Source organism: Falco naumanni, chromosome 4 (assembly GCF_017639655.2).
Source record: "Falco naumanni isolate bFalNau1 chromosome 4, bFalNau1.pat, whole genome shotgun sequence".
NCBI classification, from domain to species: domain Eukaryota; kingdom Metazoa; phylum Chordata; class Aves; order Falconiformes; family Falconidae; genus Falco; species Falco naumanni.
This window is the reverse complement of record NC_054057.1, coordinates 45822720-45837141: the sequence shown is the minus strand read 5'-3', so window position 1 is coordinate 45837141 and position 14422 is coordinate 45822720. Positions and strand designations below refer to the sequence as shown.

At 43.1% G+C, this 14422-nt stretch overlaps 1 protein-coding gene across 6 annotated transcripts in view; it reads right to left on the bottom strand.

The window, feature by feature from the left end:
* Nucleotides 1-389: 389 nt before the first annotated feature.
* The window catches only part of JCAD (junctional cadherin 5 associated), a 66523-nt gene continuing 52490 nt past the window's right edge, over nucleotides 390-14422 (bottom strand). For 5 of the 6 annotated variants that reach the window (XM_040591066.1, XM_040591065.1, XM_040591064.1 and 2 more), the window contains one exon: nucleotides 5971-13634. In XM_040591066.1, coding sequence (XP_040447000.1) covers nucleotides 9914-13634 — 3721 coding nt within the window. In that variant the 3' untranslated portion in view covers nucleotides 5971-9913. The other variant, XM_040591070.1, reaches the window with a different exon arrangement.

Genomic DNA, 14422 nt, shown 5'->3' with positions numbered 1-14422 from the left:
GTGGAAAATGCTCTGGCGCTGCAGGTTTGCCCAGCACAGATGGCTGGTTGCCAGGCAGTAGGGGAGGAATCCACTCTCACACAAAGGCAGAACATACCCTAAAGGTAGCAAACAAACAGAACACAACTTGGAAAGGAGTGACCTATAGTCTGTGCTGCTCTGAGAAAGTGCGCATGTGGAAAGTAATTCTTTCAAGTAAACACAATTTCTTTACCTGATGTTGTAACAGGCTAGTCAATACATCAGGTTTTAAAGTAGCAGTCTCCTGGAGAATACTGCAGCCTTTTAGCACTTCACCAATACATTTATCTTTCTTGAAGGCAATGCAAAGATCAGAGCACATGCTCCATTTTGCCCCATGATAACAACATCAGCATCACAGAGGAGTGTATCCATGCAAAATCTTTATTTGGAGAATGTTTTCTCCTGAATAACAGCACCTCTCCAGTTTACACATAAGCCCAGAAACACAGTATTTGCATTGTGCAGAAAAAAATACAAAGGAAATTCTTAAAACACATTAATCTTCTGATATATAAATAGTATTGTAATTGCTTACCCCTATTTTATCTCTTTTTATCCCTCTAAATCAGCCCTTGGGCTAGTTAGAGCAGGAAACCATGGCAATGACATAGTATTAGTTTTGGAGATAAGCCACAGTATCATGAAAGTCAGCATGGAGAATTATCTGCATTGTATAAGGACAAAGACACAAGGATACTGATATACTACTGTCTAACACATATATCTCCTTGTTTTCCTTCCAGGTTAGGAATGGCTTTTGGAATGGTTCTGATTATTTTCTCTGCTGGTCCAGAGCTTGAAAGAAGGCTGAGATTGCTGCTGTTGAGGGTGGAAAGTTCCTCCTTCATTTTATAATCTGTGTGTTATTGCAGTTTCTCTTGGCTGGGAAATTTCATTTTTATTTCTAATCTCAGCCATGTGTCGGTCAATTCTGAACTAAGTTCCCTTCACCCTCTCCCTGCTGTGCAGCTCTGCAAGCCATATTGCAAGCATATTTTTCAGCATGGGTGGGAGGTAGCATTGTGGTTTTGGGTTTTGCTATTGATATCAGGATTTCCCTTTTTCTTTGTTTGAAACATTTTTTTTCTTTAAAAATAGAGTTGATGGTAAACAGCTTTCGTTTAGTCCCAGAGGGAGGTGCAGTGAGCATTTTCACGCAAGTTTGAATAAGAATTAAATCAGAATTTCTCAACTTTTCTAATACATTCAATGATACAGTCATCATCTCATGAAATCTTCAGCTTGATACTTTATTTGGATTATGCAGAAGAATAGGAGTTTAAACTTTGTAGTCTTCACTTGTAATTAAATCTCACTCCACTAAATTAGGATGGCAGCATTGTGGCTTATTGCCAGCGGAGGGAAATTAGGGGATTGTTTGATCCTCAACCAAGAGAATACCAATGTCCTCCAAAATGACAGCTTTACAGAAGACATTCAAAAGGCTGACAAGCTGTCAATCCTTTCCATTCCTTTTAACATGGTTTTGTCTCTCTTCTTTGTGCTGAGGGTTCCTGCCAAGTAAAGATTCACTTCTCATATTCGCTTGTTTCTATCAGATCTTAAACGTGGACAAAAGTGCCCACTTTGCAACTGCAAGAACTTCTGTCGTTTAAAATGCAAGAACATCTCACTTCTGCTTTTCTGCCAATCACTTCACTAGTTTGAAAAGGGGCAGTGAAGGAAATACCAGCTTTTTAACCCAAAGAGAAGGCCGAGTGTTATAAAACTACAATCAGCTGGGTGTCCATGTGGCAAAGGCAACAGAATGTTGACCCTAGATATTAATATTGATTTATGATATTAAACAAACAGAAATATTTTACTAAATTCCAATATTTATATGTAAATAAGCTTGATGGGACTGGTAATTTTCTAAAGGTGACAGATTAATTCTGTCACCTTAGCACTTTAAGCATGTGCTGTCCTTCATGTTTTTCGAGAGCTATCGGGTGTTTCAGTGTATGAACTATTTGCTCCCAACATCACAAAGCGAGTCAAGGAAGCTCAATGGCTTCGATACCTGATACAGTCGCAGTGAAGACCGACCTGCTGTAGAACCTGCGGTATGAAATGCAGCAGCCCTTCTTATGCCTGGGGAAGGCTTCTTGAGCCAGTAGCTGACAAGGGATGCTTAAGCCAGGCATACGGCCAGGCGTTTCCGTTACCGGTCTTGAGCCGTTCGCCGGGATTTCCCGCCGTTGCCTTCCCCCTCCCACCCTGTTCAGCTGCGACGGCAGTGGCGTTGGAAACTCGCGCTGAGGAGCTTCCCAGACCGCGCTTCTGCCCAGTTCAAAGTGCCTCCAGCGACGAGGCTGGAGCGGGGTCGACAGCAGCGATTCCTGACGGGAACAGACCTGCGGCTGCCGCCGAGGGAGCCGCACGAGGGAGCGCTTCGCCTTGGAACGGCCGCACCCCCGGGGCTGCCCCCGCCCCACCGCCCCCGCCGGGGCTGCTCTCGGACCGGTCGGGAGCCCCCAGGCTCTGAGTGACTCTTCTTCCTCGGACAGAAGAGCCTGAAACTTTGTGTTCGTCGTTTATCTTCCAGGAAGCTTCCTGGAAATCTTCCAGGAAGGAAGAAACCTCAGCGCTGCCGCCAGCTGCTGCCACTGCCCCTGCCCCGTGGGCTGACCGTCCATTCTGGGTTTCAGCCGGGTAAATAGAAGGAGGTGGCAGGCCCTATTTGGCTATCCGTCTCCCGAGGGGTCTCCCATTAAACATTTTAGAAATGTATAAGCCAGGCACGGGGTTTTTGCACGAATTTCTGGGAACGCCCATGAAACCAGTATCTTCCTAAGGAAGCCCTTTGATAACTTGACATCCAACCCCATCATCCCCAGCAGCAGCGGTGCAACAACAGCACAAGCTGGATACACAGCAGCTTGTAACAACGTGATTTGTGAGGTTCTAGCTTTGCTCTTCCTCCTGAGAACGAAGATAAATGCACAGCTCTTCACTGCGGCTCTGCAGTCACACGACCGCGTTGCAGGAGGCACTGGAAACACTGCCACATCCTCCTCCTCACACTGCCACATCTTCCTCCTCGGCATCCGCTCAGCCCTGGGCTCCTGCTGTTGCCATTACCAGTGACAGCTGTTGCCATGACATTTTTATGCACCCATTGAGACAGGCACTGAAAGTCACCATCTACTGTTTTTTTAACTACATCTGGTGTAAAAAGAGCTTACTGTTAATTGCTGTTCACAACTGCCAAAAGGTATCTGGAAGGGTGTTCGACTATGGTACCATCCAGCCCATTCCGTAGCTGACATTTTAATTATGGCGCAGGTACTGTAGAAACACTGAAGCACGATCATTCACAAAGCTGTACTCCATGTACTTCTTAGTTGTCTGTATCATAGTATCAAATAGAACAACCAGTGTTGTTAGAGGAATTACACCATTTTTAAAGCAGTACTAACTTCAGTCTTTCATCCACTGGTCAGTCACACACTACTGCAAAACAAAGCTTACTAACTTTCTAGGTTTTAATTTCTCATTCTTGGCCAATAAAACCTTCCCCACAATATTGCTGCTTTTTCTTTTCTTTCTTTCTTTCTTTCTTTCTTTCTTTCTTTCTTTCTTTCTTTCTTTCCTTTCTTTCTTTCTATCTTGGCTGTTTACGTGCATTGGAAAAGTAATTACTTGACATGACTGATGAAACAGACATGTTGCATAATCAATTAACCTCCTCCCCATCAGAAGAAAATGGATTGCATGGGAAACTTACTCCACAGAGGCACGAACTGAAGGTGGTGGTTCAATAGACAATTTATAGTTCTTCAGAAATCAAGGATAAATTAAAACTTTCAAGTTATTGTTAGGCATCTCAACTTTACTAGTAAGTGGGATGATAAGAGCTGAAGAAGTTCTATTTCAGAACTAGTTTTTTATGGGTAGAATTGGGGAGGGTGAAACATGTTTTGTAGCTATTTGCTAGCCCCCAGATGCCCTAGATGGTGATGAAGAAAGGTGGATATAGCAAGACTGGTGGAAACAGTTTTTCAACATGTATAGCTACACAGCATGCACAAGAGTTAATAAAATGAATTATACACCACATTTTCTTTTCAAACAAGCTTTAAATAGTCCATATGTAACAGAATCATGTGTTACAGACAAGAAATTCTTGCTGCCAAAACACAGGATGAGTGTTTTTCCCTGTCGTTCTTTCCAAATTACAGACTTAGGAAAAAAATATTTCAATAAATTGGAAGATTTTAAAAAATAAAATTATGCTAAAAACGAGAAAAGGCCAGTAGAATAGAGAAGTGAAGTACATGAACAAGTCATCAGAAGAATATTAGTACATAGGTACTTACAAAAAAACACACAGGAGTGGACATAAAGGCTTTAAAGACACAGATACTATGCAGGTTAATTCAGTATCAAAGAGCAGAATGCATAGGCTTTATTATAAATTCTTTAACTCATGCATTTGTGTGTGCAGATAAAATATACTTAAAGTCAGGTATTTAAATGCTGTCAAGAAGACACCTGAACTCCTCCCCAGGAACATCAGTTGACTTCAGGGAAGAATTAAACCCAGTTTTGTTTATTTTTATACACTGGCCTAATCCAAACCCATAATCTGTAAAAGGGAACAGATTAAAAGAAAGAAACTAGGAATTTTATCTAAGCCACGAAGAGACACCGGGACAAAGACCCCAACCCACTTTTTGTTAATCACCATCACCGGAATGTAATGGCAACAACACCAGCCCAGACAGTTCTCAGCTGTGCTTCAGAAAGTGGCTCCAAGAAGAATGATCTGAGGGTTGAGTGGAGAAAAACAGACATTAACCCTGTAGTACATACATACATACATACATACATAGATGACTCTTTTCAGAACAAAATAAGGTAGCACTACTGAGTATGTGGCAATACGTTGTGTGCATTAAGATATACAAGTGAAATCTCCTAGGGGCACCTTCACTCAGAGGGATAAGTCTTCTTAAAATATTATAATAATAATAATAATAATAACCATAATAATACTTCTTTATACTTGCCACTTGTTAGCAATTGTTTACATCGTAGAAAAATAGATAGTATTCTGTAACAAGAAATATAGTTACTTTGTTAAAATGGGCTATTTTAAACCAGCTACTATTCTTTCATATAAAGAATTTCTAAACAGCAAAATAAAAATAGGTAATACTGAGTGCAAAACAGCCAGTGGTATACTTTGCATTGGTTTGAAACACTAGTTGCCAGCTACTATAATTACACGTTCTGTACACTGTACTACAAAAGTCTTCCATCTTTTAGAAGCTTTGGGGGTTTTGCTTTTCTCTAGGTGGCAAGTAATTATTTAATCTGAGTAAATTCTAACTCTGGAAGTCAGAAATAACTTCACAATCAGTCTTCGCTACCATTCTCTTGCATTTTGTCCCCCATGTAGTGCAGCAGCACTTTCTACTTATGGCCAAAAATCCCTTAAGTTAAACAAAGTTTAGACTGTAGATACCTAGAAGTTTAGCTTATAAATTCACATTCTTTTAAAAATCATTTCATTAATCTCCCACGTTTACATTTATACAAAAGAGAAAGCTCAAAAGCCTCACTTCATGCATTTCATCGTCCCCGCTAAAGACTGAAATAGAGTTCAGATAAAAACTTTTTGCCAATGGTAGGTATTAAGTCTTAACACTAAAAAGCCAGATGGTTCCAATGTAGAAGTCAGATTTTCTGTGGTCTCCGCAATAGTTTCAGATACAAATAGCTAATTCCTAGTGGCAGTGGTAAAGGCATTATCAGTACACCATGAACACCACAAATGGAGGCAATTTCCAAGCATCAAAGAACAAAAAACACAGAAAAAGCACCCAGAAAAAAAAAAAAATCAGTGAAACATTCTTAGTAGAGCAGAAATCTCTCCATTCTCTCTTCGTTCATCTCACACCTTTTCAACTTTGGTGGGGTCATATGTATCTGAAAAAAAACCCCAAGATAACACTATTAATAAAGTGTGAAATCTATTTAACATTGCTAGTTGATGAAATGAGACATCTTTTCTCTAGTTTTTATTTTAAAAAGAAGCTAATAGTGGACTTACAACCTTAAAGATACATACTACATTCCTGACCCAAATTCTGTATTTACACCAGTGTTAATTCAGAAACAACTTGAATCAAGTGCATGTAAATAGAATTCTGGCAGCCTTGGGTAGGTAGGAACAGGCACACTGAATGCTAAGTGATCACTTCTAGTTTTCAGATGCTTTGACAGGGAGAGAAAGACCAAAGATTTGCCCTCCTTGTACTGAACATTAAGGACAAATAAATGCTTTAAGTTTCCTAGCAGCATGTTTAAGGCTGGCTGAAGAAGTGATGATGCCATCCAGTCATCAGGGTCTTTTAATTCAATTGCAAAACCTTGGTTTCAGATTAATTCAACAGAATACAGGAAAGCACAGCTGTGTTATATCACTATGGTTAGATTGTCTCGCTTCAGTTTGCAAAACCGCACCTCACGTTTTGAACATTATTCACTAAGGCACTGGACTGGCTTACTAACACTGTTAGCCATTTCAGCCTACCTCTTGTCAGTTCACAGGACAGACTACATGTTGTTTTTCTTTTCCTGAATCCTCAAGGATACTCTTCTGTCAGATTTTTTTAATTGGATTTATCCCAATGTTGGCCATGAAGTGAGCAGTTACAAACCTTCTCATTCACCCTTGTGACTCTGGGATAGGATTGTGTGGAAAGGGCTCTGCCTTGTGAGATCTGCCTGCCCTGTGCCATTATGCACACATCTGACTTACCCTAGGCTCCTTCGGATGCATGGTCATGGTGTGGAGCAACCAGGGCTACCTGCAGGGGAGTCTGTAGGCACACAGGGGCCTGGACGAACTGGCACCACAGCCCGTGCTATGGTGTGCTACTTGCTGCTCTTATGCAATCTGAGTATCTCTGCTAACCTTAAACGTCCCTCTTGTAGGCTGTACTCCCACAGCACTCGCATTTAGACAGTTGAGCATGAAAATAGTTGCATATCACACTTTGAAATAAAACGTTCGCCCTCAGGACTTCTATGCTGATGTGAGTTAACATTTTCAGTCAAACAAGCATAAAAAACCTCAGAGGGAAATTTTCACTCCTGTGTGCAAGTGTCTGTCTGCTGCATCCAGACTCATATCAAAGGGGAACTGGCTATGAAAGAACTTCTGGATTTGGCCTCAGTGGGTGGACACTCCTGTGCAGGATCCTTTATCGCTTCTGTTGCCCACTCTCCTCAAATTGCTAGGCCAGCCAAGAAAGGAGTCTGTGCCAGCAACACTTGTGTTTTCAGAAGTGCTTATCACTATTAAGCCTCTTCTGGTATTTCCAAACTTGAAGAACAGACACCACATGAATGCAAAACAATCAAGGGGAAAAAAGTTTTTGAGGGCTAGTGCACTCCAGGATAACATTGCATCTTTCTAAGCTCTAATGCACTGATGGTGTGGGAAGATGCCTCTAAAGCAGAAACATTTCTTAGATTGCAAACATTTTGCCATCTAAACTGCTATAACATACAAAAATTCAGAATTGTTCTGTGTGAGGCTGACTTAAGAATAAAAATGGATTTACATTTCAGAAACCTGATTTTCCTAAGGCCAGACACATTCACATTAATAGAACTCCCCACAAAATTGCAGGTGCTCACTGTTTCAGGGAGTGGCAGGGGACGGGAGGAGAAAACCAGGTCACAAGATACAAACCCCCTGCATGGCTCAGTTTATTCCTTGAAAGCTTACCCACGCCCCCAGCACTTAAACCAAGGACACAAAAGGGCCAGACTGCCAGGCTATGTCACCCTTCTCAGGGGACAAACACTGGAGTTCTAGCACTGCTACAGAAATGTTTATTCAACATTTGGTTAAGCTCATTTGAAATGCTCTTTACAGAAACGGAGCCAGATCAGCAGCCTCATGGAAGCAGTCTTCACACAGCAAAGGAGAAAAGACATCCAGTGCATTTGGGAACATTTGGAGATGTTCTTCTAATGGCAGTATTTGCATAGTAAGATGAGCTTCTTGCACACAGTTTTGACAAAGCTGTTATTCTGAGATGACTGTTCGCTTGCCAGGCTGCATTATACATGTGAAAGCCTGCTCCTGCTAAGGGCTCTAGCCTCTGTCATAGGCCCAGTCTGCAACTGGTAAGACTAACATCACCCTACCTCCCTCCAAATCAAATAGCCTTTAGCAATATTTACTCTTCAAAAGTGACAAATGCAATGGTTTTCCAGGATTAAATCTCATTTTGGCTTTCAGTGGTACCAGTGAGCTAGTCTGGAAGTTGGAGTGAGAGTTAACAGAGGAAGACACAATGCCAGGCCGTTCTACAAACATGAATCTTCAGTCCTGCCCCATTAAGGTAAGGTGAAGATCCTGTGGCCATCAACAAATCAGGGTCTCTCTGGATGGGAAGAGGCCAGTGGCAGAGATGCCTGACCACCCCATGTGTGTGTCACCCTGCGGTAGTGGATGTGTGCAGCAGGAAGGGACAGCCATGCTATCCAGATGTGAGAAGGGCTGTTCCATCTGCGATGGAACTGCTGCAATGGGAATGCACTGCAGAATACAAGCCTGGCATTGTCAGCAAGAGGGATAAATTTAGACCTAATTTACTGCAGAATAACTCTCCAATAAAACACACACAATCTGTTTTGATACATCCCTGAAGTCATGTCACCACAACAGTTATTTTCTTCACTCCAGCAGAAACCCCAAGGGAGGAAAGCATATGAAGTGCATGTGGGGCATATGAGACCTGATGGGTACAAGGAAGCTGAATTAGCCTGTTTGGAAAATCTGGTCTAGAGAAATACAGTTCAGAGCAGAAAGTGACACAGAGCTGTGGGATACGTGAAAAAAAACATGAAGGGAAAGGCTGCAAGACTGCACGAGTCAATACTTAGAACTCACACAAATACTTCTCTTTAGATGGAAATACATAAATCCACTTTAAAGTATGCTCCATTTAATTTCAGTCCCTCTGTACTGGAAAACTGTGAACAGATTTATATCAATGAGGTTTAATGAATAACCTGTGCAGATTTCAAGGTAGAGTGTCAGTTGTTACAGAGAGGATGGAAAAGGAAAGAGGAGACTAATATTAATCTAACAACTTTCACACCACACATTTGTCCACTCCAATTAATTTAATGGACTAGACAGGTGGCCTGGGAGATTGATCCCTTTACACAGATCTATGGCAACAACTGTTTTTCAGTTGTTCTATCCAATGCCTTATGAAAACTGTTTCGGAGAGAAAACAGCTCATGTTACTTTGGGGATGCATACGGACTGCACAAGTTTATATGCTTTTGAGATGAGGAACACCAAAAAAAAAGGTGTTCACTGAAAAAGTCAACTTTCCATTAAACCTGCGGAGCGGGTAACAGTTATTCTCAACATATGATCTGGAAAATATTCATGAGAGAGAGAGAGAATTTTCCAGGCCCCTTAATGCAGCCATTTCCCAGAGGCTTCGCAGAAGAACATCAGATTTTTTAGTTTCTTCTGAACTCCAATATAGTATGTGTCTACTTAAGTACTAGAGAGGGGAAAAATGCGTATTCAAGGAAAGGCTATGATTAAATCACCACGTGTTTCCAAACACTGGCACTAGTATGACTGTCTTTGGATTCTGCTGTTTGAAGCTGGCCATTCCCTGAAACAATTAGACAGAGATAAGACCTCAGGGAGAGTTCCAGTCTCTGTGAATGAGTTTCAGTATCACAAGTGAGTTTTACAGTAACTCTTCCTAAAATGGGATCATAGAACACTCATGTATCTCTTCCACAAGGAGAGCAAAGGGGGTGGCAACCAGATGGAGGTAGTACCACCTACAGCTTGATACTATTTGAGCAGCATTATGTGGGTATAAGCAAACTAGTCATGCCCATTACATAAGGAAATAGTACCCATCTGGATCTCCCATAATAGGGTCTTACCTAAAGAAAAATCTTTGTTGATCTTCTTCTTGTCCATTCCACCTAAATATCCATTTTCACTGAGAGAGATAACACGCTTGGAAACCGCCCCTGAGCTTGTCAGTTTGCTTCCTCTCTCCTCTTGTGCCCTTGACAGTTTCTCCTCATCCACCTCCTCTCCCGAGTCTGCACTCTTAATGCTCAGACGTCTCATCCGGGACACAGAGTCAACTTCTTTCATTCGCACTAAGCGATCCATGGCAGTCCGACTAGGTGGAGAAGTGAGCTTGCCTTGGAGCGTCTCTATCACTTTTGAGGTGCTTCTTACTCTCTTTTCTGAATGCTGATACACAGCTGACTTGCAAACCAAGTTTTGGTCCTCACCTTGGCTGGGACTTGCAGGTTGTTCAAGAACTTGCTCAGTTACAAGTGTTTTAGTGCTGGCTTCCTGGTGAGTGGTCAGGCATTCATCAGGGTATAAAGGCTGGCCTCCTGCTCTGACAAAGAGAGTGCTCTCTGTCCAGCCACACTTCCGTCTGCCTTCATAAGAACTCTCTTTTTTTCCTTCTTTGTCACTTACTGTGCTCATCCCCACTGATGACCCAGCGTCCTGGGCACCATTTGCAGGGCTAGTACCTGTATGGGGCCCAGCATGGTCGTCCGGAAGGAGAGACTCCACTGCTATATCTATACCTAAAATTCTTGCAGCTCTTGCCTGCAATGACTCATTCACAGGGATTTCCACTGCATTTGCATTTGAAGAGTGATCAGAATTGTTAGCACCAGATCCTGGGGCTACATCAAGTCCCACTGACCTCAAATCCGGCTCAGAGTGCCCTTGGCTCCTCTTTGTTAGTGACAAGCGTACTACAGAGCCTCTCTCTAATACCGTATCATTCGTTGGATTTGCACCTTTGCTCAGTTTAACAAAATCTAGGTAATTTTGGTCTTTGCTCATCTCCTGCAAGACAGGGTTATTGAAAGGATTACTGTGACACGAAGTGCTTGGGCTACTGGACAAAACTCTCTTGAGAGGGCCCACGTGAACTGACTGCTTGCTTGTTCTGCTCTTGGCTTCCCCCATCCTCATTTCTGTTATCAGACTTCCATCTGCTGGCCTGACTCCTTCACTGCTCCCTTCTGGCCGTGAGGAGCCTTGGGAGCCAATGCAGTCCAGCTCACCACCATGCTCTGTCCCCACACTCCAACTTTCAGACTTACTTTTAACTCTTCCTGACTTAAATACAGGCACCTCTGGTACAACCATTTCCAGTTTCCCACTGTGTTTTGGTTCCTGGTTTGACTTCTCATTTCTGGCTGCCCTCCTCTGCATAAGGGTATCTGCCTGTGGAGAAGTCGCAGCACTTTCCAAATCTTCTTCACTGCTTGTGCTCTCCTCCTGCCCTTGCAGCTCCTTGTTAAAACTTTCTAGCTCACTTATTGCATCCCAGGGACGGCGACTTACAGGCTTCAACAGGAACTGCCCAAACAGCTCTTTACTGTTGCAGGGAGTGCCAGCTTCTCCTTTAACTACATCTCCCTTGGAAAGAAAGCTGGTTTCCCTCTCCTGGGCAGGCACGGCCTGGCTCTGGTGGGCTTTTGGGGAAGGGGCCTGAAAGACCAAGGTGGCAGTCCTGGAAAATGCACTGTTGCTAGACTGGCTGAAGTACATCTGACCCTTTATACCGCAAGCACTCTGCCTGCAGCTTCTCTCATCAGAAGGTAACCCTGTCTGTTTTGACCCTATCGTGGATGCTGTACATCCTAGGAGCTTTGGAGACAGCAGTTTGTTACTATTGGGCTCCCCAGGCTTTGTACCATGGAAAAACTGTGGGCTTTTAGGTTCTTCGGCAAAAGTGGTCTGTGTCTGCTGGTCTTTGTACTGATCACCTGGCCAGGAGCCAGAGTATTTGAGCTCTCTGTGTTTTGTAGGCTGAATAAATCTGAGGTCATTCATTTGTTTGAACTCCTCTGGTCTCCACAGCTCTTGTTTTTGTAACTCATTTTTATTGGTCATGCTTCCTGTAAGCGCTTGTAACTCCAAGTCTGTTGAAGACATACTTAAAAGACTTTGTTCTTGCAAAGCCCCATTGTTATCAAACCCATTCTTATCAGGGCTCTGGGTTATGTTGTTGTTCCTATCTGTATCTGGCAGATTGGATTCTGATTTAACTGGGATAGAGACCAAACAAAATATAGTTTCATTCATTTTTTTCTTTGAACTTTTTTTGCTCTGCATCCCAGTTCCAGGTTCAAACTTTTTCACTTTTGTAACAGTTTCACAGGTGCTGTCCATATGTGAATTTCTTACAGAAAGTTTGCCTTTTGTGTACTCTGCACTGGCTTTGTTACGGGGGCTGTGATTAGTTGTGCTACAACTGTCTCTTTGGTCCAGCAAGGCACAATTTTCTTGATCTCGGATGGATGGTGCCAACCATCTGTTGCAATGGGTGGAGCTGTTGGAAGTTCTTTCTCCCTTTGCAGAACTGGACAAGTTTGATGCATCCAAAAAGGCACTGTTGTACTGTATTTCAAGATCTCTGTCTTGCGAAGCACCAGAACTGGGACTACGTGCATTTTCAGTGTATTTAGCATTGTCCTGCAGACCTTCGGGTGGTGCAATTTTAATGTGTCGTATCCGAGGATCATCAAAGGGAATATACTGAACAGAACGCAGGTAGTCAGCAGGGCGCCTTGCATGGCTTTGCTTCCCATGAGGAAGATGGTTGTCTTTGCAAGGGTCACCTCCAGTTTCAGAAGTATTCATGGCTGGTCGTTGGCAGGGGACAACCCGCTCTGCAGGACCCTGCTGATCGCTGCTGGCATACGTGTCAGTGTTAGGCACTTCATTGAGGGGATGTGGGGTCGTGTTTTGGTGAGGTGGGGATTTGTAAGAAGGAGGAGGTACATAGACCGGGGGCTCCAAACCAGAGTCTTGAATGCAAGCATCTTGCCTTGGCTCATTAACTTTGGCTAAGTAGGAGATAGGTTCATCTTTCTGGTAGTGGTCCTGGAAACTCACAGTTTCTACAGACGCCCTAGTCTGCCGCTGCAATTCATAGGATGGAGGCTTCAGAGGTCTCCCATACTTGGGTTTCACCAGGGGATGGAAGTGGCCTCCTGGTTCATGGTGCTTAGCTGGTTCCACACTCAGTCTGTTTGGGGGGTAGGAGGGGGTTTTAGTTATGCTGAGTGAGTTGTTACTGTTGGTCAGGGAGGGCATTTCCACACACCTCATGCTCTCAGGTGAAAGGACCCTCGGCAATGACTGCGATTTCCCCTTGTTGTGGGCACTGAGTACATTGTCTCCTCCCAGGGTCAGTGAATACAACTCTTGAAGCAGCTTCTCCCTGTCACCCTCGGACATTTGCCTCCCTACCTTTTTTGGCTGGTTCCAGCTTTCCATTCCCAGACTTTGCCATTTGCAGTCGCTGGGCACTTCGCAGCTCTCCTGCAAGCCGCTTCTTCTGACATACCCTGCACCCATCCCCACCTTCAGCTGACTTTCCTTGGGGTGCCGGGGTGCCCCCGGCGCTGCAGCCAGGCCTTTCATTTCCACGCTGGATTTCTGGGAATAGCCCAATAGCACACTGAAGTCCTGTCCCCGTCTTCTCCAGTAGGTGAGATCTTTGTCAGTCTTAGGTTGGGAAGACCATGCTAATTGAGGCCTGTCATAAACCCTGAAAAAGAAACACAGCGTCACAGGCAGTTTGCACAGGTGCTCCTTTCTTTCTTTTATGGGTAAGGCCATTAGGAGGTCAAATGATGAGTTATGCCAATGGGGTTTGTGTAATCTATTTGCAACCAGATGACTTTATTATTTTAATGAGAGGATTTAAGTCAGTCATTAACATGAGTAAAGGAAGGGACTGATGTTCTGCTGGCATGTTGTTAGCTATGCAGAGCTGTTAGAAAGAGAAACAAATGAACACAGTTACATACTGTGCGAACATGCACAGCCCTCCTCGATGGACACCAGAAAACCAGAAATGATTGTGCTGAACTTATTTCTGCACTCTGCTATATCAAAACCTATAGACGTCAAGGGGACTACTGTGGTACGCAAGTTTAATACGAATCCAAAAAGCAGAGGCAGGGAGAACAGACAGAGGGCTATTTCATAAGATACATTCTAGTATATGAGCTGAAATTAAACATGTCATTTCCAGCACTGATTCTTGTTCATCTTTCCGAGCGAACAAATTTCTTCAAAGTGTTTTGGATTAAGTGACACATGCCACAACAATGGTGATGTATCAGTACAGTTCTGATTAGATGGAACCAATATTTAAAATTTAAAATACCTCAAAAGAGGTATAAAATTCTTAAATAAAAGAGGGATGAGCTCCAGCAATCTATTACTGGAATATAAAAAACCACATTTTATTGCAGATTAGAAATACAGAACACAGATTTACATGAACAGAATAGGTTCTTAGTGTGTTCTGAACAGAGTGTAAACTGTTTT